The 24,690-nt window shown below is 45.8% G+C and overlaps 10 protein-coding genes across 10 annotated transcripts; 5 read left to right on the top strand and 5 right to left on the bottom strand.

Annotated features, from left to right (window-relative positions):
* Window positions 1–101: 101 nt before the first annotated feature.
* Window positions 102–1,854, bottom strand: BGW36DRAFT_423351 (putative MFS monosaccharide transporter; the record flags this gene model as incomplete). The annotated part of the gene is made up of 2 exons (XM_046219826.1): window positions 102–1,451; window positions 1,507–1,854. 2 exons carry the CDS (start codon window positions 1,852–1,854, stop codon window positions 102–104), a joined length of 1,698 nt encoding a protein of 565 aa, XP_046076820.1.
* Window positions 1,855–3,464: 1,610 nt separating this feature from the next.
* On the bottom strand, window positions 3,465–5,669 carry BGW36DRAFT_264975 (uncharacterized protein; the record flags this gene model as incomplete). The annotated part of the gene is made up of 3 exons (XM_046210117.1): window positions 3,465–4,439; window positions 4,503–5,457; window positions 5,542–5,669. Coding segments are annotated over 3 exons (2,058 nt in total), but the record flags the coding sequence as incomplete, so codon positions are not given.
* A 1,945-nt stretch (window positions 5,670–7,614) lies between these two features.
* Window positions 7,615–8,774, top strand: BGW36DRAFT_444319 (uncharacterized protein; the record flags this gene model as incomplete). The annotated part of the gene is made up of 2 exons (XM_046221639.1): window positions 7,615–7,630; window positions 7,720–8,774. The coding sequence occupies 2 exons, from the start codon at window positions 7,615–7,617 to the stop codon at window positions 8,658–8,660; spliced, it is 957 nt and encodes a 318-aa protein (XP_046076822.1). The 3' UTR covers window positions 8,661–8,774.
* Window positions 8,775–8,889: 115 nt separating this feature from the next.
* Window positions 8,890–9,765, bottom strand: BGW36DRAFT_287395 (uncharacterized protein; the record flags this gene model as incomplete). The annotated part of the gene is made up of 3 exons (XM_046210505.1): window positions 8,890–9,388; window positions 9,441–9,535; window positions 9,589–9,765. 3 exons carry the CDS (start codon window positions 9,763–9,765, stop codon window positions 8,890–8,892), a joined length of 771 nt encoding a protein of 256 aa, XP_046076823.1.
* Window positions 9,766–9,971: 206 nt separating this feature from the next.
* Window positions 9,972–11,360, top strand: BGW36DRAFT_370008 (putative iron-sulfur cluster biosynthesis protein Isd11). Its single transcript, XM_046215199.1, has 5 exons — window positions 9,972–10,038; window positions 10,106–10,468; window positions 10,536–10,700; window positions 10,770–10,939; window positions 10,994–11,360. The coding sequence occupies exons 2-5, from the start codon at window positions 10,418–10,420 to the stop codon at window positions 11,001–11,003; spliced, it is 396 nt and encodes a 131-aa protein (XP_046076824.1). The 5' UTR covers window positions 9,972–10,038; window positions 10,106–10,417; the 3' UTR covers window positions 11,004–11,360.
* A 58-nt stretch (window positions 11,361–11,418) lies between these two features.
* Window positions 11,419–14,529, top strand: BGW36DRAFT_370010 (uncharacterized protein). Its single transcript, XM_046215200.1, has 2 exons — window positions 11,419–11,710; window positions 11,901–14,529. Exons 1-2 carry the CDS (start codon window positions 11,699–11,701, stop codon window positions 14,124–14,126), a joined length of 2,238 nt encoding a protein of 745 aa, XP_046076825.1. The 5' UTR covers window positions 11,419–11,698; the 3' UTR covers window positions 14,127–14,529.
* BGW36DRAFT_370013 (magnesium transporter) lies at window positions 14,529–16,462 on the bottom strand. The gene is made up of 8 exons (XM_046215201.1): window positions 16,194–16,462; window positions 16,090–16,133; window positions 16,011–16,036; window positions 15,828–15,918; window positions 15,685–15,775; window positions 15,467–15,627; window positions 15,108–15,399; window positions 14,529–15,038 (listed from the first exon to the last, which is right to left on the bottom strand). Exons 1-8 carry the CDS (start codon window positions 16,211–16,213, stop codon window positions 14,792–14,794), a joined length of 972 nt encoding a protein of 323 aa, XP_046076826.1. The 5' UTR covers window positions 16,214–16,462; the 3' UTR covers window positions 14,529–14,791.
* A 305-nt stretch (window positions 16,463–16,767) lies between these two features.
* Window positions 16,768–19,263, top strand: BGW36DRAFT_414212 (uncharacterized protein). The gene is made up of 2 exons (XM_046219281.1): window positions 16,768–17,240; window positions 17,312–19,263. The coding sequence occupies exons 1-2, from the start codon at window positions 16,989–16,991 to the stop codon at window positions 19,172–19,174; spliced, it is 2,115 nt and encodes a 704-aa protein (XP_046076827.1). The 5' UTR covers window positions 16,768–16,988; the 3' UTR covers window positions 19,175–19,263.
* Window positions 19,264–19,478: 215 nt separating this feature from the next.
* BGW36DRAFT_288452 (putative efflux pump antibiotic resistance protein) lies at window positions 19,479–21,291 on the bottom strand (the record flags this gene model as incomplete). Its single annotated transcript, XM_046210575.1, has 3 exons — window positions 19,479–19,807; window positions 19,864–21,007; window positions 21,100–21,291. 3 exons carry the CDS (start codon window positions 21,289–21,291, stop codon window positions 19,479–19,481), a joined length of 1,665 nt encoding a protein of 554 aa, XP_046076828.1.
* A 1,675-nt stretch (window positions 21,292–22,966) lies between these two features.
* BGW36DRAFT_370020 (uncharacterized protein) lies at window positions 22,967–24,263 on the top strand. The gene has a single exon (XM_046215202.1). It carries the CDS (start codon window positions 23,384–23,386, stop codon window positions 24,200–24,202), a length of 819 nt encoding a protein of 272 aa, XP_046076829.1. The 5' UTR covers window positions 22,967–23,383; the 3' UTR covers window positions 24,203–24,263.
* Window positions 24,264–24,690: the final 427 nt, after the last annotated feature.

Below are 24,690 nucleotides of genomic sequence, written 5' to 3' on the forward strand. Positions count from 1 at the left end.
GCATCAATATATTTCGCGGACGAGAGGCAGAAAATCTGAATACTGTAATTCAAACGTTTATCATAAGTGTACATATACATATGTATTGATCAATTGATCGTTCAAGCAACATTCTCCTGTCTTGTTGACTGTGGACCCTCATTCTTCCCAGTATGCTCCGAATCGCGTCCTACAGCCAGCGCTCCGTCCGGAGGGAAGACATACTTGGAGCTCTCCCAAGGCTTAACTCTTCTCACATACATCGTATCAATCTCTTCCAAGGTTCTATCCTTACCCTCGATAACAGCAAAGTAAACCAACCCAGCCGCGAGGAACAGACAACCCGCAAACACGTACCCAAACCTAAAGTCAATGGCACCGGTAATGAACGGGGTGAAAAAGGCAAGCAAGAAATTCCAAAGCCAGTTCGAGGCTGTTGCAAGTGACATTGCACGGGCTCGGTATTCGGATGGGTACAGCTCAGCAATAATAGTCCAAACCATGGGGCCCCAGGTAGAGGCAAATCCGACAATGAAGAAGCAGGCGAAACAGACCATCACAATACCAGCAGACTTTGTGCTTTCGGGATGTTCACGGTCGAGTTTGAAGTGGCCAACAGAAGCAAATACCATAAAGCATATAAACATCCACAGAGCGCCTGCAATCAGGGACTTACGACGACCGAAGTTCTGGATGTTGTACAGACCGAGGAATGTACTTCCGAAATTGACGCCTCCGAGAATCATCTGCGTGACGAACGAGTTCTGGATACCAGCACCTTGGAAGATGGTTGTGCCGTAGTAGAAGAAGTAGTTGGCGCCAGTAAGCTGCTGCAGAGCTTGCAAGGCCATGCCCACCATGATGCGGTATTTCATGCGGTCTCCCTTCAGCATCATAAACCATGTTACCTTACCGCGCAAGACTTCTTCTTCGTATTTCTGCTTGATCTCCTGGAATTCCTGAGCCAAAGCACGGTGGTTTTCGGGAAGGCCGTAGATTTTGGCCAGGTTGCTGACTGCTTGCTCGACCTTCCCATTTCGGTAGTCATATCGCGGGGATTCGGGGAAGAAGGACATGCCTACGCCGAGAATGATGGCCCAGAGATAGGTGATGCCCATGGGGATACGCCATGAGCCAGTGTCAGATCTGGCCTCGGTACCAAAGTCAATGCAGTATGCAACGAAAATGCCCAGGGTGACGAAGAGCTGGTAGGTGCTAATCAAGGAACCACGGATATGTCGAGGACCGCTCTCACCTTGATACATGGGTACCAAGAGAGACAGGGCACCGACACCAAGACCAGCAATTAAGCGACCAACAGCCACTTGATACCATTTTCCTGAAGGTGATGAAATCTGCACTGTGACCCCCACGCATAGTATCACGCACCACCCAGAGATACTCCATTTGCGGCCAAAGCGATCTGCGATGGGAGCGGCAGTCAAGGCACCTATCAATGTTCCGATTGACAACTATCCTTCAATTAGTATCTAACCCTAACCAATCAAATATTGTGTGGGAACCTACCAGGCCGACAATCAGACCACTTCGCACATTACTAAAGTAAAATTTGGTGCCGTTCCATTGTCCAAATCTCTCCAAGAAATCCGGTGTCTCAAGGAAACCAGAAATCTGGCCAGTGTCATAACCGAAAACAAAACCGCCCATAGAGACCAGAATACCCATAACGAAGGAACGCCATGTCAACAGGGGAATAGGGCTGTCCACGAGATCAGCGCCTTTCTCCTCGGCGAGATGGTTGGGGAGACTGGGAACAATATCGTTGACATTGTTTTGATTGGTGTGTTCTTCATGGACGTTGTCGACGTCATTGCTGTTCTCAGCGGTCGACGACAGAGGCGCCGAGGATGACATTATGTGACCAATGCCAATGGGCTGGTATTGGGTAATTGATATTCAATGATCGACGGCAGAGTGCCTAGCGAATATGTATGGGAGTCAGGATCGAAAACCTATATACATGACTGTGAAAGGGAAAAGGCAAAAGAAGACAACGATCTGCAGGCGGCTTCATGGCATTTATAATGTGCAAGAACCGCACGATTGCAGGCTGGGGTGGCACCGCAGTCAACCCCATGGGCCACTGAGGAAAGAGGGCAACCCCAATCCGGGTGTGTGGATCCGGCCTCAACCTTGGCTCCAAATGACGTGGAGACGAAGACTACCCTCAGCAAATGGCGTGTCGGGCTTTAGTTCTTCGTCGTCGTCCACCTTCCTATCTTAATACCGGTGTGAGAATTCTGTATTAATATTTCATATTTGATTATTTGATTATTTATTGCTGTTTATCCCGCCATCTCCGCCTTATGATGACATCGGACCCGTCTGGAGATTGATATCTGGAGAAGACTGCACAATCAAATTCAACAGTGAACATTGAACATTGAACATTGAAATTACGTAGCCACACTTCGCCGCGGCATGGTCCGAGAGTTCAATGCTATCCGCGCGGATACAGACCGCGTAGAATGGTTCTCGAAGAGTCTGGCGGTCGCGATTCATGGAATCAATCCTTGCCACCACCCCGAAGATGCCGAGAGATGGACTGCCGGACGCCGAGCCGAAGATTTCCCGGCATCATCAGGACGCTCAGCTGAGCAGAAGCAGAAGTATAATCATAAGCAATGCACATTATTTTCTAGAAGATGCAACTGTGGTATCCGTGCTGTGGTGTTAGGTTTTTGGTAATTAATTATGTCGATCTTTAGGAACCATAAAAACCAATCACTTCGTCGTGGCTTCAGGTACATCCATTGTATCGGGTCTGTCCACGGCGTATGGATCATGCACGTAGGGGGAAAGCATCCCTAGTGTCTCCAGATGCCTCGTACGTATCAGCATCTGTTTGAAGTGTATACGGATACTGCAGACTATTTTCATTTTCATGATGATTGAAAAGATTAATGCACCCGTCCATCCCGAACGTGTGGGGACGTCTCCCGGACTTGCCGGATTCAGTGCGGACCGTCTGATCCCGGGAATCCGATTGGCTGAGCCAAGGTTTGATGACGTATTGGCCCTACTGCCGTCAGTGGCTGAGTCTCTCTTCACAATTTTCTGAGTTGCGATGCAGGACCGTGTTGCACGGCTAAAAACGTGGATGTGTGCGGAGTAATTACGCGTCGAGGGTAATACGGGGGGCTGGTGCTTCGCTGCAAGGAAATAGCAATCAATGGGGGATGATTAGAAAGTTGTTCTTGAGGGCATATCTGAAACCGTTTTTATTAACATCAACCATGGTTGATCGGTCAAGCTCATATAGACAGAAAACAACTGTACAGTACATGGTAAAATCCATTCGGAAAAAGAGATACTGAAATGAAATAGCTAAATGGATTGCGTGTTTGTCCACCAATCACATGAATGAGAGAAAGGAAGGCCAGCAGGTGCTAGTATGTTCAAAAAAGGCCAAAATAATCATACAATGCGAGACATTCCGCTCAACTTGCCGTTCCGTTTCCGCCACCCACCACGGTGCCGTTCGGCAATGTGATGGTGAAGTTGGCAAAATTCAGAACAAAGCTCTCTTGTTTGTTTGCAACCACTTTCATGCTCCCGGCAGGAGCATCTGACTTAGAAAGTAGCGACAAAGCAATATCGCTTCGTGCAGTCGATGCTGTATCCACATTTTGTGTTTGTTCCAAAATAAACAAAACGGCAACCCGAGCAAAGTCAAAGATATGCTGACTCAATCCCGTTGATGTCGACCCAGAGGCTGTTGATGTTGACGTAGACGTTGTAGCTGTCGGTTGAGATGTTGATGTTGATGTCCATGCGCTCATTGGACCTCCTATTTTAGTAGTACTCGTTGTAGTTGATGGAACACTGAGAATAGGAGGTGGCGCATCAAGAGAAGAGCTGTCTCCATTATCCCGCCGCACTTGGTCCGATCTGGAAGCTTTGGTTATCTGCGGCTCTTGGTTTTCTGTTGCAGAACTGCGTTGACTTTTCGAGCCTTTGGTATTGAAAAACACCAAGGCATTCTGCACTGTACAAGACACATTTTGGGCGTTGAATAGACTGAGGATCTCAGTGCTGTTCAGAGGTATGCTAAAATTAGACTGTGAGTCGGCAAAGATATGAGGAAGAGAGGTCCCAACGGTGGCATTGACAGTCTGGGAGATTTGTGTCGTGGTACAACTTCCATCTGTAGCATTTCCGCATTGGGAACCTGAGAACCCATCGACACAGACACAAGAACAGCTATTGTTTGATAAGACGCTGACACCACTGTTCTTACATGGTAATATTTGCCCGCAATCTATGGTCGTAGAATTGTTCGTTATATTGGCAGGACTAGCGGTAGATACCGTATTATCTGTCGATCTGGGAAGAACGACAAGAACGATAGGAATGATCACAGCGGCTGCAATGATAAAAAATGCGATAATACTTAAAGTGACGAAAAGTGGTAGAGACAACCCACAAATACGTCTACCCTTTGACTTCTTTGAAGAATCGTCGCCATTAGACGCCATGTTTCGTAGTCGAGAAACACCCACTGGTGGAAATGGCCATGAGCTTCGTACACCGTCATCCGGTGTGCCAGTGCGAGGTGGTGGAAAAGAAGCTAAGATATCGGAAAGAGACGCTGATGAGCGAGCGTGAGCAGGTTTTGGACGTTTAGGTTCCTTTCCACCATCAAAAAAATCCAACAACCCCATCTTACTGGCCGTTCGCCCATGTTCCAGGTTCGATGCAACCCTTGTCGCACGCCGAATAAGGTCAGGTAAACTTGTAAGACTTCCCCGAGCTTCAGCATCCCTGACGGCGCCGAGGTCCAATTTAGGGGGTCGGTTGCGCTTCTTGCTGCTCATTCCTGGACCGACTGCCGCCAGTCCGCCATTCATTGCATCCTGTTCCGCTTCGATAGCAATTCTTCTTTTCTCCAGATCAATCGAATCTGTGTCGGTTGAGGCAGACTCAAATGATGGTCGGGTTTTTAAATTTCCTGGATTAGTATGTCCACTAGATTGGTCTTGCTCGTCACGCACAGGACCACTTGGCATGCTTTTCTCTCCTGCAGCTACTCCAGATTGTGGTTTGCTGATGGTACGCAGTGCTGGCTTTCCACGTTTCCCTAAGCTCGCATGGCGTACGAGAGTCGATGGATCGCGATCTCCATCCGAATCATTGCCCGAGTCATAAAAATTTAGGATATCGGAAACAGGTCCATCGGATACAGGTCCATCAGATCCCCAGCTAGACGGAATGGCAGCACTCGAAGCAAAAGATCCTTTCTTCTTACTTCTTCCCCACTGTGGTGACTCTTCAGGAATTGGGGACACAAATGGATGGCGAGAATATAATGACGATGGTCCTCTTCTTGAAGTTGGCGGAGGGCCCGTGTGTTTGACCACATGTAATCCTTGGATTGGCATAGCCGGCACGGGATCTCTATGATCACTGTCGACTTGATAACCGATGTTGATTTCTCCTTCACTCACATCCTCAGAGCTTGAATTCTCGTAGTAAGATGGTCGCTTTGGTCGCGGTGGAGGAGGTGCCTTGGGAACATATGAAGGTACAGGCGGTATGTACTGTGAAGCACTCGGGGGCTTATTCGATTCATCATTATATTGGGGACGCATTCCAGCCTTTAGCATCTCCCTTGCCCGTTTCACCGAACCCCCCCTCTCCAACCCGGGAGCTCGCGACTTCGAACTCATTGATCAGAGTTAAAAGGAAATGATAATTCGACCCAAAAAGACGACGTCGATGAACAGATTTTCTAGCCACTCATGTGATAGAAGTCGAGTATTGGTACGTGAGAACAAAATCCAACCATCAAGGTGGTTTGAAGTCCTTGTGTTTGATGACGAATTGAGCAGGGATATAAATTTTTGATTCTTTTGGCTGAATCAGATGATCCACAAATGACGATCGACCTTCCTGTTAGTGTTTTGAAGAGCGAAATCAGGTTTCAAGAGCAAATTCTGCATGAAAATGATGGAAAATCCAGTGGCAGGTTTCTAAGAGGCAGGTCCCAGCTGCAAACGAATGACAATAATGAATGGAAGGTAAATGAGAGAATGATTGGCAGTCAATGCCTATAGGTCATGGTCAGCTTGACTATCCATGGTGCTTGACAGTTGTCGGCGTCTCTTACCTAAATTCACAACAGAAGGATCATTGGAAGAGTCTTAGAAATCCCAGGTACCAGCTAAACATGACACACAAGCTACGACGATTCCACGGCCAGCTGTGTGAGAGAAAGAAGAGAGCGTCTAGCTCAAAACAGGGGAAAGAAAGACTGCAGAAGTTTTGAAGAAGTCAACTGAGCCATCCGGGGACTATTCTATGCGGCGAGGCGTCGCAGCGTATTAGCCCCTCCTGGCAAGAGAGACATCGGCGGGTTGAATCGAGTCAAAACGCTAAAAGTGGCTGTCCCATAATAATTTATGATTAATGTAAAGTCTAGCCATACTTGGGGTTGTGCCGTTGTGGGAGGCTTGAGGCGTCGGTGCTAGTCTCCAACCGCGACAATTTGACCCTGGGTGTAACAAGCTAGCAGGGTTGTTGCTACACATTCTTCCCTGCATTAATATGCATTCATGGGGCCAGCCTGTCAGATAGGGCAATGCAGAAGATACGACGACAACGAGAGCCGATGTCGAAATTCATTCGTCCCTTGGTGGTTTTTTCCCAAGGCCACACATTGTTCTGGTTCTGGTGAAAGGGCTATTGTGGCATATCACTGGTAGACATTGTGGCGAGTAAAAAGTGTTTAGAGGAGAGTCTAAGAGTTTCACAATAGACCTCGACAACTGGTGGCTGGTCCAGGCTCTGTTGTGGTCGAATCAGGCGACAGTATCGCATCTTCAGCGTCAGCTCTCTCTCGTGTTCGAGACGTCCGTAGCTAATGAAAACTGGCCATGGCGTCCATGGGGAGCGACGGCGCCGTTTCAAACTGAGCCGAAAGCCTCCACCTTTTCTCCCATCGACGGGCCGTCATATCGCATATTCGCGCATAATAACAACCCGGTGCCCGCCAGCCCCACCCAATCAGACAGCAAGCGAGATTAAGTACATCGTAGCGAGTCGCATACAGTGTAAATACTATGCGCCGTCAACACTTTAATATAAACTATCTGAGAGTCACGGGATGCGCCATTACCAAAGTATTGCCTGGCGAGTCTGCACAGAAGAAGAAGGTCGATGTCCGCAATCTTCGAGAACGGCCTATATTTCGGCGAGCTTGTGAAATAGGGTTTCATTGGGGGCGTGCGTCGGTGAAAATGGAAAAAGAATGATTATTGCCGACCTGCACACTCTTAACATAAGATCAATTGATGGCCGAAGGTTTCCTTTCATGGACCGGGTGATATTCGATGATCAAAAAATAGAAAGGATACTCTCAGCTGGTAAAAGGGAAAAAGGAAGCTGTCCGCATTAGGGCCGCTCTTTCCCTCTGCGACGCCGCTCTTGCTTTGCGTGACATGAGCTCCTTCTAGCAGTGACCTCGGGCTCTCCTGCGCGGACTAGTCATCCTCTGCATCATTTACATAGCAGTATTCTGTGAATCATACCTGCATAAGTTTGGCGAATTCATCTCATCTTCTAGACTTACCATCTTGCACTACGTAGTTGTTCGGTTGCAGTTCTACCGAAATGATGCCCAGGCAAAGAGGTGCGAGTGAAATACCTACGTATATTAGACTGTATATTTATCTCGACGTCAGAAAAATCACAATCATCAGTTGAACTCACGTCTTATAGCTCCAAAAACGAGACCTCAATATCTGCACGAGTTCCGGGGCTCTGCTTTTGATCGGAACTTCGATTATAGACAGGCAGAACACACCTTGCTATCTGATGCATCTGGTGTATTCCCACCGAGTCGATCCAGCTCACTTGAAGTTCACGCATCATCCACATGCCAACTAGGATGCCAATCGCCTGAAGTTCAATATGACATTATTGGTCTTCCTGATATCCCCATCTATGAGCCCGCTGGAAATTCACGCCTACCTGGTCCAGATATACCTACGCCTTTATCTCATGAAGGATGGGTTTTCTTGCACAATCAGACGTACCCACGGGATTCTGACAACGACACTAGAGCAAGCCGGTGGTTCTTGGTTCCTCCCATATTATCTGCCTCTCAGGCTGTGAGCCCGCCTCGCTTCAATGCCAATATTTCCTCTCTTTGTTCGGAACGTTCTTTCACGAGCGGGCACAGTTCACGTGTTCACGATCATATTCCGGTTTACAATTTGGATTCGCCTTTCTCATCGCCATCTATACCACCCTACGAGGCTCAGGGACTACCTGCATATAGCAGTTTGAATGCTGAAAGCCAATTAGCTCTCAGTTCAATGCCCCCTCTCGAAAACTTTTCGAGTGACGGAACACAACTACCACAGCTTCTGTCTCTAATATATCCTCCATGCTGGCTTAGTGAGGAAGGCTTACTTATAGTTCCTAGCGTGCCTAGGGTTCCTATTGACAATGACGAAACCCCAACCAAAGCAAATAATAACCGAAACACACCTCAAGCGGCATCATCACAAAGTAAAAGTGAAAGATCAAGTGTTCGGGGCGTTATACTAGACGACGATACTGTTATTTTAAGTCCTCACGTTACTCAACACCGGAAGGGAAGGTGCCCGAAGAGGCAAAGATGCCCTAGCTACAACGACTCTGATATTATTCCTTGATCAGGACTTCTGGTATTCCCCCGTTATGGTTCTCAAATATGTATTTTTATCACCACTTTGTTTGTTGTCACAGAGACTTATTATACATGTTTAAATACGCATCCTCAAGGATGCTTACATGTAGTATTCTAATGATACATCAAAGTATTCAAGCTTTCACAAGCATTGGTACAATCCATTTACATGCAACGACTATGCGCAATTGACTAGCTCTCGAATTATGTAACTTTCACGTAGCCTCTATCTCCTTCCGCAGTTCACGAACAAGATTCTCAACACATCGCATCTCCCCCAGCACCGACGCGAGTTGGGGTATATCGCTATCAATAGCTTCCGTGAAAGACTTTTGAGCGCTCCTCAGAGATGGAGGCACTAAAATGCCATACCAGGATATAGGATCGTCAGACCGGAATGGTTTCCTTGCGCCTGTTTGAGATTTAGTTTCAGGGCCGTCGTTATCGACGATGTCCTGGCTTTCTGATGATGTTGAAGGTGTTAATATTTCTGGTTCTTGCCCATCGGCCTCGGTCCCACTCGAAGCGCTCTGTTGGTCATCGTGATTATTGCTCTTTTCACTACCAGGCGGCGCCTTTTCGGTCTCTTGTTTTGATCGGGAAGTACCCTGTTTGTCCTTTGGGGGTAGAACCGATTCATATTCCACCTTATATTCAGGCACCTCCCACTTCGAGCCAGCTTGTAAGCCTGCTAGAGAATGTGAAGTAATTTCTCTTGATTACAATTAGCTACGCAGTTCCAAAAATAAACATCCATCTTTCTTACAATCTCCGCGTAGCTTTCATACGCTCATCATAGTAGTCTTCGCCAAATCTTCGTGTTGGTGAGCAGTAGTTTGCATATGTAAGCGAAAAGACCCCCTTCGATTCTCAGTCAGATTGAGCCGCATTATATAGCAAATGTGGTTACATACCGAGGACAAATTCTTTCCTAATTGTTCTTGCAACTTCTGATGACGATCTATCAATTGAAGATAGTGCTCCAAAAGCTTGTCCAGCTGTTGGACCTTGTCATCCGAAACATAGCCGGCCACCTTTACAGGTTGGACAGAGGATTCACGAGATAATGGTGGGGTAGGGATTTGCGCCATTTCTGGTTCTCATTTATTCGGTGCCATGTAAATATACCTGTTTAATTCAGAGTAGTTTGTTTACTACAAGGCGGGTCAACGTAATGTGTTTTGTTAGTCGGGATTTATCTCCCAAGACAGTTTATGACGTTTCCTTTCATGGCAAATACCGCCGGAACCACATAAGTCCGATGCGGCGCGCGGAGACCCGGCGAGTGCGGAGCGGAGAGAGCCAAAAAGTGCTCCTCAACTCGCTGTTATTTTGCTGACCTTCGTCGCACAGCTTGAGATCTGGTATGTGCTCTGTTCACCCCATTATAATGTTTCTAATTCAAAATACTAATCAAATCTCCCTCTATAGGTACTGCGATCGCACTACAGTGTGAGGAAGAAAAAAACATACACATCCCCCATGTGCCATCTCGCTTTTTGCTGTTACTATAGGTATACAACGCAGTGAGAATTCATACACTGGTTATCAGAGGAATACACTTTATTCGGATACCAAAAATAAATCACAGCCTTGAATATCCGGTGATTACGACTGTCGTGGTTCGAGGAGTGAAATATCGTCTATCCGATATTGCCGGCGCGACGGAGCCACATTTCATCTTCGTCTCACGATTCCTTACCTCAACGTCAAAAATTTATCCTATAATCATCGCTCATCACCATGTCCGTCACTCAGCTACCTCGCGACACCGCTTATCAGGTGCGATCTTTGGTATGTAAATAGTCAGAATATAGTCAAGTTGAGAACAGTCGCAATTAACGTTTGGGGTCTGCTTCAGTTCCGCTCTTTGCTGCGTCAATCATCGCAATTCTCAAATTACAATTTCCGGGAGTACGCCCGCCGGAGGACGAGGGATGCGTTTCGGGGACATGAGAAGGAGGTTGACGCGCGGAAGATTCAGGAGTTCGTTCAGGATGGTATAAAGAATTTGAGGATGATGAAGGTAAGTTTTGAATTACGATTGGGATGCAGTGCCCTTTTTTGGATTAGTTACTGACGCCGAGAATTAAAGAGGCAAACTACTATTAGTCAATTCTATCAGCTTGATCGACTCGTCGTTGAGGGGCAAAAGACGGTGAGAAATTTATCACATTCAACAATTCTAAAAACACATCTAATAAAATTATTGCAGGGCAAGCAAACAGGGGATAAGGGTGATATCGTACGTCAGAAAGACACTGGGTGAGTACATAGCCAAATTGTGTTTTCTTCACATAACTAACCTGCTCTTTACAGCTGGGATTGACTGGTTGTTTCTATCTGAAAGAGTGCTGTTGATATTAAAGCACCATTGCAACCAATCTCGCTCTGTTCAGTAGGAAAACACGTCGTCTGTATACATAGAACTCTGTATTTCCATCTATTTGGCGTTTCATATCCTCTTGGATATTATCTAGTCATACATCTCCACTCAAAATGATATAAATAATCAGGTAGTCATGAGACATGTGAAAGGCGATCATGTTCTCAGTCTACAGTCAGCCTGAAGAATGTTCTCCGGCATAATATTTTCGAAATACGTTCATATTTATCGCCACATCCAGGTTTTTCCGTTGTATTTTCAGGCTCCATAAAGATAAGACATTCTTTACTATTACTTCCGAACTATGAAATTAAATTTCAATTAGGAATGGATTAACATAACATCTTGAGATGAGCTAGGGCTTATTGCAAAAAACACGCTACGCCGGAAAAGGTAGTCACATGATCGCCTCTCCTCGTCGCATTTCGCAAACTCTCCGCAAAGGCTCCGCGCTCTAGTAAAGTCACGCAGATCTGGCGGCTACCTACGCGTGTCCCATCGACCTTGGGGGACATCAGACATTGGCTCCATTGGCGCATTGCTTTAGTCTATCTCCAACGATTCAGAAACAACATAACTCCCGGTTTTGCGACGTTAATTGAAGGCAGCGTGAGCGTGTTCTCCGCCGTTGATCCATCATGGCACCTACTGTAAGTACCCGTGCTCGCTCACTTGCCAGTTAATCTTGATGGTCCACTCTGCGATGTTTTTGCAATTTTTCAATTTGTTTGCATTTATATGTATTTTGCGAATGTCACATTTATCTCTGTTCGCGATCATTCTGCTGTGAAATTGATCATCCAGCTTGGCGCTGCTCATTTCAAACTAACCTCTACGCAGTTCAGATCTTCTCGGTCTGGTCGACAGTTTACAGATAATGCGAGCCGTAGTCGTGCAGCAGACAATGACATCTTCGAAGGCTTGCCTGTTCGCCGCTGGACTCGGCAAAACCACACAGTCTCTCAAGATGCCCAGATCGACATTCCCAGCAGCACTAGCCGCGACGCCCAGCCAGACCTTCCCTTTCCCGAGTTGCCAATGCCAAAGGACAGCCATCTGTTGGCGGCACACAGCCGTGCTTTACTTCGTGCTGCTCGCGCCGGCTATATTTATCTAAGCCCGCCGATAAAAGATTCACAAGCAACAGAGGAGAAGGAAACGGTTGAAGTAGATGCGACAACTCCCGCTACAAAAATGGAGAGAAGCTATACAACACGGAAATGGTCGCAATTACCCAAACATCTGGAGCTACCAGAAGCCGAATTCTTGGCGAAGAGAAGAGCTGGCCTGCCTTCTCTATATGGCGTCGCAGGGACGCTTACGACCGGGGCATCTGGTGCTACGCAATCTATGCGAAAGGTCAAGGTTAAAAAGACTGACCCTAATACTGGAAATGTCACAATTTATGACGCGTGGGTTCCTGAGGGCCAGAAGGTAGAGGGTGAGATCAAGGACGAGTCTCAAGTGGCTCCTGCTCAGCCAGATGCAACGGTTACTAGGGTGGTACCACCACCAGGTACTGTCGTAGAAGGTGTAGGAATTTCAAATACCGAGGGAGTTGTGGTTGCTGCCCCAGCCGCGCCAACTGCCCCAGAATCCACTAGCGAAAAAAATGGGCCATCGCCACCGAAACGAAAGAGCAATGATGAAGGCGAGAAAGGTCGGAAGCGGGTTATGTTTGCACCTGGCGAAGGGGTCGAGGTCGGAGAAGAAGACGCAATGGCTATTGGTGACAAACAAGACGAGGATATGAAAGACGAAGAGGGTGAGGGAGGTGAGGCAGGTGAGGCAGGTGCTGCAGCTGTGGGGATAACATCACAAGAACAGACTCCACAAACTCAACCAGGTGACTTATCGTCAGAACCTACACCAATGGTCCTCGACCAAGATACCACTCCAACCCTTCAACCATCCATAGATGTTGATATGTTATCGTCAACTCAAGAGCCCGAGCAACCTACGACCAATGCGCTATCGTCACAAAACCCACCTCTTGATGATCAATCAGTACCGCACGTTTCAGAATCTCCTGAAGTAAAACAGGCCGCGAAAGCCGAGTCACCAGTGCCAGAGCATTCATTACTAGAACCACCACAATCTCCAGTACGACCTGAATCCGAACAACTGACCCCACCTCATCTATCTTCGGCAGCTATTCAAATCACAGCCATTGAAGAAGAAAGGCATACAACAACTGAACAAGTTAAAAATGTAGAAAAAAAAGAGCAAAAGGCGGAGGTCTCCAATTCTCCTATTCCTCCAACCACCGATGATTCGGTGCCTCAGGAACAGGCACCTTCCCCTCTCACTTCGGATTCATACGAGCCAGCAGCCCTTGCTGTTGAGAAATCAGAGACTGTCGAGATTGTGCAGGCGGCAGCAGCGGAGCCTGAACCAGTCCAGGCAAAAACAGAAACCGAGCAGGTCCAACAATCAACAAACATTGTGGAAGAGGTGCCGTCTGAACAAGTGACATCGGAGCCGACCACCCAACCGACAAAAGCTCCACAACAACAAGGTGTCGACTTATTGAGTAGCCTCGCAATGAGCCTAGAGAATAAACCCGAGGAAATTGAAGATGCTCAACCGGTGAGAAGTCCTATAACGCCCCCAGAAGCACAGGAGACGCCTGGACAATCAAACATCACCGTCGAACCGATCTCAGAGCCAGTAGTCGGGCCGCCACCGTCAGAACCTATTGCGGCACCCGTTGAGACTGCACCACCGATAGAAGAAGCTTTATCACCGATAGTAGCTGCACCACCTGTCGAGAGTGCGCTGCCCGTGGCCGCAACAGCGCCAATTGAACCCACGGCAGTAGCTGAACTTGCACCACCAGTCGAAGCTACCATTTCAAAGGAGCCTATGCCGCCAACTGCGAACCCTGATCCTGTGGTCGTGGCTGGGCTTGCGCCTGAACCTGAGCCGGCATCAATACCACCGCCAGTTCCAGCTGAAAACAAAATCCCTGAAATCTCAGCAGAAGCCGAACCTGAACCCGCCCAGCCAGCCGAGCCAGTTCCTGAAACATCAGATGGCTCTTCCGAGAAACCTCCAGCCGAATAAAGGGATACATTGAGATGATTTATGAATTCGTATATCAGATTGAGAATCGATGAAATACAATTGATATTTTTCTATCGTCATACATGATATACTTTTGGTGGTTAGCGTTTGGCTTTTGCTCTCTTTTTGCGTTGGGCCGGTAAAGGCGTTAGATCAGGGGTGTCTTTTTAAGTGATCAGATTGGAATATTTGTCAAATTTAACGACCATACCCAGCTCTAGGCTATGACCAAGTCCCAGTTCCGGTATGGTCGTTGAATTTGAGTAAACGAACAAACCCGTAAATTGGTGCATACGGGTAGCCATACTGCCGTTTTCTCGTCTCATGTATATCATATCAATACATTTCAATGGTAAATAGACAATTTGATGTATCAAAGACTTCGTATGAACAATAAATTGAGGCTAGATAATATCACATTAGTGAGCACTGACTATTAACATGGTAATTTCAGGTTACCTCAAGCCCTACCCCATTTATCCCCAATATTGATATCTATAGACATACATACATTCTCCCTCTTGTCTAATCATACAGCATTGAAAAAACGTATATCCAAACACGGATTCCAGATCCTCTTTCCTCTCAGAAACAAGACTCAAACACCACCATGTCAAAAGTCGTAGTAATATACAAAATACGAACATAACATAATCTATCTACAATCAATCTGTCCGCTCCAACTCTACATCATCATCGGCTTGACCGACGGCCCTGTAGCCTGACTTAGCAAGTTTCAGTGAATCTGCATTCTTCGACAAGGTCAAGATAGCCACCCCCATAAAATCCAACAGAAACCCGCAAATCAGGGAGAGAATGTTCGTAGGGTCGTCAGTGTTTATTCCTTGGTAGAAGATAAATGAGGCAGAGAGTGTGCATGTTGTGAAACCAACGTAAAAAATTGCGTTCACTCTGAGAACATAGCGGTGTAAGCGGATGGCTGGAAAATCATGAGGCTAAGTAATATGGGAAGTTACGTACAAGGATGCGGGGAAATGGCTCATTGCTTTATTCAGATAATGCGTTTGAGAAACAGTCGTAACCACAAGGGCAATTAGAAACACATATGTCGACGCATTTGCGAATTGGTTCGATCCTTCGACAGTAAGTCGGACTGCAATCCCGAATGCCTTGACAGACATCACAGAGATTGATCCCATCAGGGAACAGATGCTGATGTAAACCAGAGGGTTTGATTTCCCGTGGCTAGGAGCGAGACGGATGGCTGCGTAGAGGGTGTACACAACAACAAAAAAGAGGTATAATAGGAAAACTTTTATCAAACTTGTTAGAAGACTTCTTCAACTCAAAGAAGCAGAGGAGAAGTGTGGGCAGCATACATGGTTTCGTGGCAAGTTTGAAGATCTCGGTAATTGTCTCAATCTCTGGATCAGCAGGGGCATGCAGCACGAGAAGTATTGATCCCAGAAGGCAAGTTGCACAGCCGATACGTCCGACGGTGTTTAAACGCTCTTGAAGAAAGTATGCGCCGAGGACGGCCCTTTTTTCTGTTAATAACGCTCTTTACTTAATGTTTTGCAGGGGGTTCAGATTTTACCCTATCAAAACACTCAGTGCTCCCAATGGCGTGACCAGCACGGCCGGAGCAAATGCATATGCAACAGTATTCATCAGTTCGCCAGAAACAACTACATTGAGAGTGTTAGATCTCAAAAAAAATATTGTTCGAATATAACTCACGAGTAATCGTGCCACACCACCAGAGCGGGTTTTTGACGTATGAAAATCCAGAGCCATCGAATCCATGGCGATCAGATGATTGCATTAAGCTCTATATTAGACAGCATGTTAGTATATCAACACAATGTCCGTTACGCGCATAATAAAAGGCATAGGCGGATTATGATATTTCAGTAGGAATACTTTTTTGGTAATCACATAACTCGAGCCTAAGTGCACATTAGCGTCGTTGATTCGAGGTATTTCGGTGATACTATCTTACCAATTGCGACTGACGACAACATGGCCAAAGCCATGCCAGTAAATCTACATTGCCCCAGTCAACGCTACCCATCAAGGCTTGAGCAAGTCAGTGGATGAACATACTTGTCATGTGTTCCATCCATGTCTCTTATGTCTGCCTGTTACCCGCCCCACAAAACAACACTGTCGCGTGCATGAAAACAAAAGTCCTCTTCAAGTCGTTTGAAGCGTTATTTAAAAGCCGATTGAATAAATAATCGGAACTTAAATCGAAATTAAACTTCCTCTTAAAAATCGCCTATTCTCAGCGATCATGGATAGATGAAAACAAATAAAATAGTCAGTTGTCAATTCATCCCGAGCCGCGGATTTGCGCCCCTGGACGTTGTCACGTGATAGCTACATTTAGATATAGCAGCTTATGAAATAAAACGAATTGAAGTATATGGAGTGAGTTTATTTAGGACAGAAATTGGGATTTGGAGTTACTCGTTGTGGGATATCTCTACTTTCTATGATTGGGTTGGGTATGAGAATGTAATGGATGTTGGTGAAGGTTGGCCTTGACATAAAGAATTCTTTAGCTTATCATGTGCTTTGTTATGTTACAAAGCAATGGCGAAACTCTAATTCCATAGCTGCGTTCTCATAAATAAAATTTGACTAACCATCCCACGATCTAGAACAATATCTGTGTATTTGTTCCTATAGTGTATAAACTTAAGTTTCAAATGTCGCTTCGGCCGAATCCAAGTTTCCGCCGAAGTGACCTCGGTCGAAGGCGATATCTCGGGCGAACTCTGCTTACAACGCTAATCACATAGAACAGGCAGAGCACCACTTTTGCTGTAATGAAATTGTGAACTCGCGCTGTTTCGACAACAAACACAGATATCATGATTACTACTGGTTGACGTCATGGATGATTCTCTTCATCGGATTCTGGAGTCTACTCCGAAGACTCGGAAAGTTCGTAAAGGAACCCGGAGCTGCTGGGAATGCAAGCGCAGAAAGGTCAGATGCTCGTTGTCCTCAAAAGGCGACCATGCTACGACATGCGTCGCTTGTCGACGACGTCAAACTCCCTGTGTCAGTCAAGAATTTTCAGAAGACTATGCTCCCTCCTCATCTCCCCGAGTGATAACGACGGTGGGTGAGTCTTTACCACTGGTAAGTGCGACACTGGGTTGCTTTAGCTATCCCAAGGACTTGTTAAGCAACTCATTGTTAACTTTCTCTAGGTAATTCCTACCGTGCACAATGTCAGCAATACGGAATCGTCTGCTCTTTTAACACCATTATCTTCTCGTAGTTCAGTCATTGACCAGCCTCATCCATCCCCAAATGGACATAGATATGCCGAAATCTCTAGAAAGTTGCACGATGCTCTACCTTCTTCACACGATATGAAGATCATCAGGCAAGCGGTGTCATTGTGGCCATTGATTCTCTCCCAATTGGATACACGGCCGCGCAATGAGCTCATCACTGATGACCAGCACTTAAGAAGAGAATTCGCTGAAGTGCCTGCAAATAATGCACATCCAACCATCATAGGAAGATACCTGCTACTGTTAGCTATCGTTCTACAGGAAATTCATGATACTAGTGAGGATTCCCAGATGTCTGAGCCAATTCAGACAATTCAAAACCGGATACTGGACGCCGTAAATAGTGTTTTGATGTCGAACGAGAGCCTGGTTGGAACTATGGAAGGAATTCGATGCATCCTTCTCGAGGGAATGTATCACGCGAACAACGGTAATACCCGGCTTGCCTGGCTGCGATTTCGCCGGGCTCTGAATCTAAGTCAATTGCTCGGCATTGATCGACCTGGTCTTCCTAGGTTGGGAGACAGTGACGATTCGGAACAAAGTTCAAAATCACGTTACCTTTGGTTTCGATTAGTTTACTTTGATACCTTCTACTCCATGATGCTTGGGGTGTCTCAGGGCAGTATAGATCTGACTACAAGGTCGGCTTATTCATTCACTCATCTGGCGGGGATAAGTCAACTTGAGCGACTTCATGTAGAAGTTGCGGCTCGCATCATTGAACGAGACAAGAGGTTTTCTTTTGCGGAAGAATTTGAAATAACTCGCGATATCGACAATCAGCTGCTTCAAGGGGCTCTGGACCTGCCAACCACATCTTGGCTACCGTTCTCTCCATCTGCTGGCTTAGAAGATAAGCAGGCGGCTGATATTGAATTTAAAGAAGTAATGGGTCTGGTGGATGTCTTACATCACTATACCTTACTCAACCAGCTCCATTTACCATACATATTATGCTCAAATCCTCGCAATACGAGTTACGAGTACTCTAAAATTGCTTGCACTCATGCTAGTCGTGAAATTCTGACACGATTCACTCTGCTTTTAAACCTGGAGCGGGTTAAATTTTATTGCAAGAGAGTCGATTATTTTGTGTTGATAGCAGCTACAACTCTTATGCTTGTTTATCTCGACTATCATAACTCATCTCAGTCTGGGTCCAAGACATCTCAGTTAAAATCTTCTATACTCACGCCGCACCAACGGCTCAGCGATCGCGCCATAATGAAACAAGTCCTCAGGCTTTTACAGAAGTCTTCTGCTGAAGGCTTTGAGCGATCTCTGGGGAAAGGGTTAAATCTGCTGTTGTGCTTGCTCAGTATTGAGGCAGATGCAGCGACCGGGCAGGTTTATACGATTTCCACTGATATGGGGCATGGTGACTCAAGTCCTGATGGTTGTCAGCAACAGCAGCGGGAAACTGAGTATTTCGAGCCTCAAAGCAGTAATGTCGAAGACTCAGTATCAATCAACCTTCCATACCTTGGTGCAATCAAAATTACCAGGCAGGTTACGAACCCTCCAGAAACGACGAACTTATTACAGCCGGTATATTCGTCGAATAATAATCATCTTTTGAACCGATCAGATCGTCATGCCCTTGCTCAAGAGACAGAGAGAATTTCGTACAGTTCATATGCCCTTCAAAATTTGGACAACGAATCAACTACAACCACTCAGATGGATTGGTTCTCTTTCCAGGATTTTGACTTGGCCTTCTTTGATAGTCTGATAGCAGGTGAAAACAGCTGGGCACCGACGGAGGAATAATCAGCTGAGTTTACCAACCCTAAATGTTCACTGTACTTATGTATGATGCTAGATGTATATATTCTTTTTAATATAATTGAAATTTAACGAGCTGAATCCCAAGAAGATTACTTGTAATTGGCGATGTTCTTTTTGAAAATAAATAAAATATGCAGTACACGAGTCTATCAATGGCTGTGTATGAAGTCCCGGGATACCTGTTTGTGCAGGGCATATTCCAGCGAATCCAACATTTGAAATAATGAACCTATCATTGTTTACTAATGTCTATCATCCTATATTTTCTGAGCAGGGTTGCAAATATCTATGCTATAGCAAGAACTACGTCTCCCTTAGAGGAAGAAGAAGCACCTTCAGGTCTCTGATCATGCAAGTTCTTCCATGAACTCAGAAGACTTGCGAAGAAGGCAAATCCCATCATACCAATAGCGATAGCAAAAGCCGCTCTGATACCAGCCATATATGCGTCAAGGACAATTGGAAGCTGCTCAGGAGAGAACATGGATCGGAGCTGTGTAGCGCCTGAGGCTATCAGTAGTGTACGATCAATACCTACGGCGGTATTTATGATCGTGTTCAAGAATGCAGCTTGTGCAGCAGCAAGAGAGAATGCGCCTCCAATGGTTTGAAAAACTATTCAGCCCTGGTTAGAATCGTGGACAACATGGCAGCACTTTGAGTAGACTTACAGAACATGGTGGCCGTGACCTTGGACATGTCAGCAGGGCTAGAATTGGCCTGAGCAATATTCATTGCTATTTGAAAAGGAAAAGCGCTGCCAAAACCCGTCAAGATCTGATAACCAATCCATTTACCGGACGACGTATGAAAGTCAAAGGTACGGAACAGCCCAGTGCCAATAGCGCCTATGGCCGCCCCGAACATCATGAAGGGAACTGTGTAGCCCGTTTTGCCGACGACGGCGCCTCCTATAACGACTGCAAAACTAATTGTGATGACCATAGCCAAATTTCGAACACCTGACTCAATGGCACTCACATTCTGGATACTCTGGAAGTAGATCGGTAGGTAGTAAAGAATCAGGAAGTATGCACCAGCTAGAAAGAACTGGTACAGTGAGCCAGCCCAGATTGACCGTCTCTTAAAAAGACGGGGTACAATCATGGCGCGCTCTCCCTGAGAATACTCCCAAATGACGAAAACAGCAGTTATCAGTGGAAACCCGACGAGGAGACCGATCACGACACTGCTGTTCCACGGCCTGGACTGTCCACCATACTCAAATGCCATTATAAAGACGATGATCGAGGCCATGCACAATGCCACGCCGACAGGGTCCATCTGAAGAAATTTCTCCTTCCAACTTGCAGGGATCGGCTTAGACTGAGCCGGTGTGGTAAAGAAAATGAGAACAATGGCAGCTGCGACTCCACCAAGAGGCAGATTGATGTAGAAACACCACCGCCAAGTGGTGCGATCAGAGAAGACACCACCTAGCAGAGGGCCAACAACCGAAGATATCCCATACGTCGAGCCCGCCAAGCCTACAAAGAGAGGTCGTCTTCGCGGTTCAACGGAAAATGCAATCATGGTCATGGCACCAGACGACATACCGGCACCTCCCAATCCTGCGATGGCTCGTCCAAAGATAAACGCAATTGTATTTGGAGCCACACCGCATATCAAGCTACCCACTTCGAAAATAAACATGGATAACAGAAAGGTGTATTTAAAGTTGAAATATGAGAATGCCTTGCCCCATGATGTCTGGAAGCCACCAAAGGTCATAAAATAAGCAGATCCGAACCATGACACCTTGTCGACGTTGTGAAACTCATCAGTAATTTTGGGGATTGCGGTACCGACAATTGTCTATTTGTGTGTGACTTGTGTCAGATTTCATAGTTGTTTGCGAATTGCTTTCTCATTATGATCACTTCCAGGGGAAGATATTAAAGGCTCACCTGGTCAAGAGCCGATAAGAAGATACTAAAAATCACGGCAACAGTAATGAAAACCAACTGTATTGTGCCTGGATACTCTTCCTCTACTATTTTCGAGTGGGCTGATTCTGTCTCTTTGGGTTCTTCTATCGCTGTGGTGTTCTCCACGTCCGGGTTTTCTAGACTTTGTTTTGGTGATTGAACGGCCGTCATGGTGTTCTTCTTTCGATCCGATTGCATTCGTTTTGGCGAATATGAAATGGATCTAAATAAATGAATTTACGTATAAAATTTGGAGGGAGTTACGTATTTCACGTTGGCAGAGAGCAATGGAGTTTTTGTACTCAGCTAAACTACTACCGAGCCACGGTACAAGGGTTCGACCGAAGTCCGCGTTCGCAAATGATCGTATTAATAATTAAATCCTTCAGTAACCAATTGCTCGGCTCTCTTTTTCTTTAGTTACATTCTACAAAGAAACTTTTGTTCAATTGGGAAAAAGAAAGGGGCTCAACATTACATGGCCGAACTTTGTTATCTATTCCCCCGAAGGCTCCCCCGAGGGCTCGGTCGAATAGACAAATTACTGTTAAATAATATAGGCAGCTTTTTATACCGAAAAGTAATTATCATTTATAACAGCTAATTTGATGCTTTTGTAAAATATATAAAAGAATATTAAGATCTTATTAACTAGATAAGGAATATCATTGTTCTATCATACACGCGCTAAGTACTCTTGTTCAATAACCCTACACAGCGGCAATCCACGAATTTTATTCACAAAAACCAGAAGCTCACAAAACCTTACATACAGTCAGACATCTAAAGAACGCCTCAATTTCCAAGTGGAAGAAACACGGGTTTTTAAGAAGTTGAGTTACTAGGAGTATGTAGAAGATCTACTTGTTATTCAGGCCACTTTGGTTTCCAGTTAGGTTATGGCTAGCGCTAAATGCCTATATGCTTAAAATGGCCTGATCTTTGTTTTCATTCTAGAGTACTGCATCCCTACAATCCTACTCCCCCGAGAACCCCGCTCAACTACGACCCCGTAAATCGTTTCCAAACATTTTTGAGCCGCTTCCCCGCGTGCTCTGGTGGAGGCTAGATTCCTGGGGCGAACCAACCTATCATTCCAAGTCCTCTAATCCTCCGTGACTCTACCCATAATCTTTCCTAACCAGAGTGTGTGGCAGTAATCTATATAAAGTGAGTAACTATAAAATAATGACCAATAAAACTCGCGCAAAAAATGAGCACCTGCTCAACTTTTTTCATCTTCTCTTTCCTGCACCGGAACACTCAAGTCCACGTCCGGCCGACTGAACCACCATGTTAAAGAAAACTCAATAAGAAAGACTAATATAGTACAAACTTAAATAGATTAAAATATAAGTCTGAGCTATAAATAACTAATTTATTTAGATATATTTTTATATGAATTTATACTAAAATCCAATATTGAGTATTCTCCTGATTTGTTATAACGGCCGACAATTGGTTGTGAATTAGCGATACGGGGACCGGCTGTACCCCAACATATCCCCGAACTTATTTTCCCTACCAGGCGAAAGAGTAACCACCTTAATAAAGCTTGTTTTTCTTGGCCCATATTCAGTTTCAATGTAGGGATTTCAGTATTGTTGGGTGAGGTCTCACCCGTGATATTGACGAAACGATCGATACTCACTAACTGGTCAATTTTCAAGCGTCAGCTGATCTCGATTGATTCGTATATCCTTGCACATTCCAGTCGTGGCAACCACATTGTTACGCTTTAAGCCAACAGGGTTCGATTCTGAATTAGTTACATACACTAACCCCCGTACGTTATCTGAGTCACCCGTCCAACCCACACACATTGCCACATTGTATGCAGGTATATATTGCGGCACAGACGCTTTCCTTTGTGATAGTTTGTCGACATTACATCACACGTAACCTCGCAAACGAATAGAATAAAGACGTGGCTTCACTGAAATCCGCCAAGCGCCCGGGTCATTTCAGATGATCATGCATCATCGAATCATTGCGATAACTGGGTGCGAATTTCACTGCGGACGGCTCTTTTCGGAAGCAACAAGGCTGAAGCTCACAGGCATGAAAACGATAGGCGGAGCAAATCATTAAAAGCAATTCAGGGGCTCGTAGGCTCGTGCCGAGTGACTTCCGGAGAGGGCGCCTCGTTAGGATTTACCTTAATCACCATCCTCGACTGCTACTTATTACATTTAATTTTACAATCGCAACTCATCATACTAGTCTTCACTCCTGGGATACAGACGCTTTAATTTTGGTCCGCATGTTTTGCTTCAACAATGCAGCATGGCTGCTCCTGCCTCTATACACACACTGGTCTGTTGCGCAACCGTTCCCATCAATTGCGGAAGTCGATCTTCTTTTCCCTAGAAATGACACTTACGCGCCCACGCCTCTTATGCCCCTGGTATTCGCCATACATAATCCTACAGACGCTGCCGCCCTAAATCTAGCTTTGGAATGGGCCCTCCGATATCCGGCAGGTGCCAATCATCTAGCCGTTGTGAGCGATGGAGTCATTACCCAGTCATATTCCCCAACCACCACTTCCAATATATATTACATGTTCAGCAGTCTTTACAACCTCACCATACTGGAAGGCGCCTGGGAGCTCATCTGGTTACTTTCTTCTGACAACTGCACCATGTTTCCGCCCAATGGCTCTTCCACAGTTGGGTACACCCAAATAAAAAGCATTATATTCAACACCAATAATAGCGCTCCGGCAACTGATCTTCTTGCTGCAACAACCAATGATGTTTGTGCTAGTGCAGAAAGCTTCACCTTTAATATTACAGGCATCGAAAAGATATCTTTAGGGGCTGGGGCTGGTATGACTACTTGTGCAGTTGTTGCGTCTACATCGCCTATAACTACCCCTACTCCAAACCCTTGTGCGGCGCAGTTGAATGCAGCTGACGCGTCAAGCATTTCGGCATCACTTACAGCTTCGGCTTGTGGTCTACCCTCTTCGTTAGTGAGCTGCCCGGCTAGGAGTGTAGGGGTAATACAGCGCCGCTTGAGAGGATCGACGTGGGTAATAGCAACTTTTTCCTGGCTTCTATACACGGTCGTCGGATGAATGATTCAATGTACTGATATCTCCTATAATAATTTTCCTATAATACTACCGTTCCTCTTACATAAACGTTGATACAGAAGTTTGCGTAAAAAACACCGATAAGCCTGAAGTCCAACGCTGCAATTCAGAAAATGCAAATTTAAGAGGTTCCAAAATTACCTCATCTTCATTTCGAATGCTGTATACAACTACTTATCACTTTGAGCCCAAGCAGGGGGCGGCCAGCAAATCCTACAGACTGGCAAAATGCAGATCTGTAGCTGAACACGGGACAACATAAAGTAGGGAGGACAACGTTGGGTGGAACGTAATCGGATGTTCTAAGGGAACAATCACAAGGTGTTATGGCTGGATCACTGCCTAAAACTATTCCTTATAGTCTTTATGCTAGCCTTGCGGCCAGTCGTGTAACTAGAATGAGTGATGAGATTGCAGGGCTAGTGAGTTTTCCATGGCAGTAATCAGTTCAATTTAGCGCACTACAGTTC

Source organism: Talaromyces proteolyticus, assembly GCF_021365285.1.
Source record: "Talaromyces proteolyticus strain PMI_201 chromosome Unknown BGW36scaffold_2, whole genome shotgun sequence".
In the NCBI taxonomy this organism is placed as follows: domain Eukaryota; kingdom Fungi; phylum Ascomycota; class Eurotiomycetes; order Eurotiales; family Trichocomaceae; genus Talaromyces; species Talaromyces proteolyticus.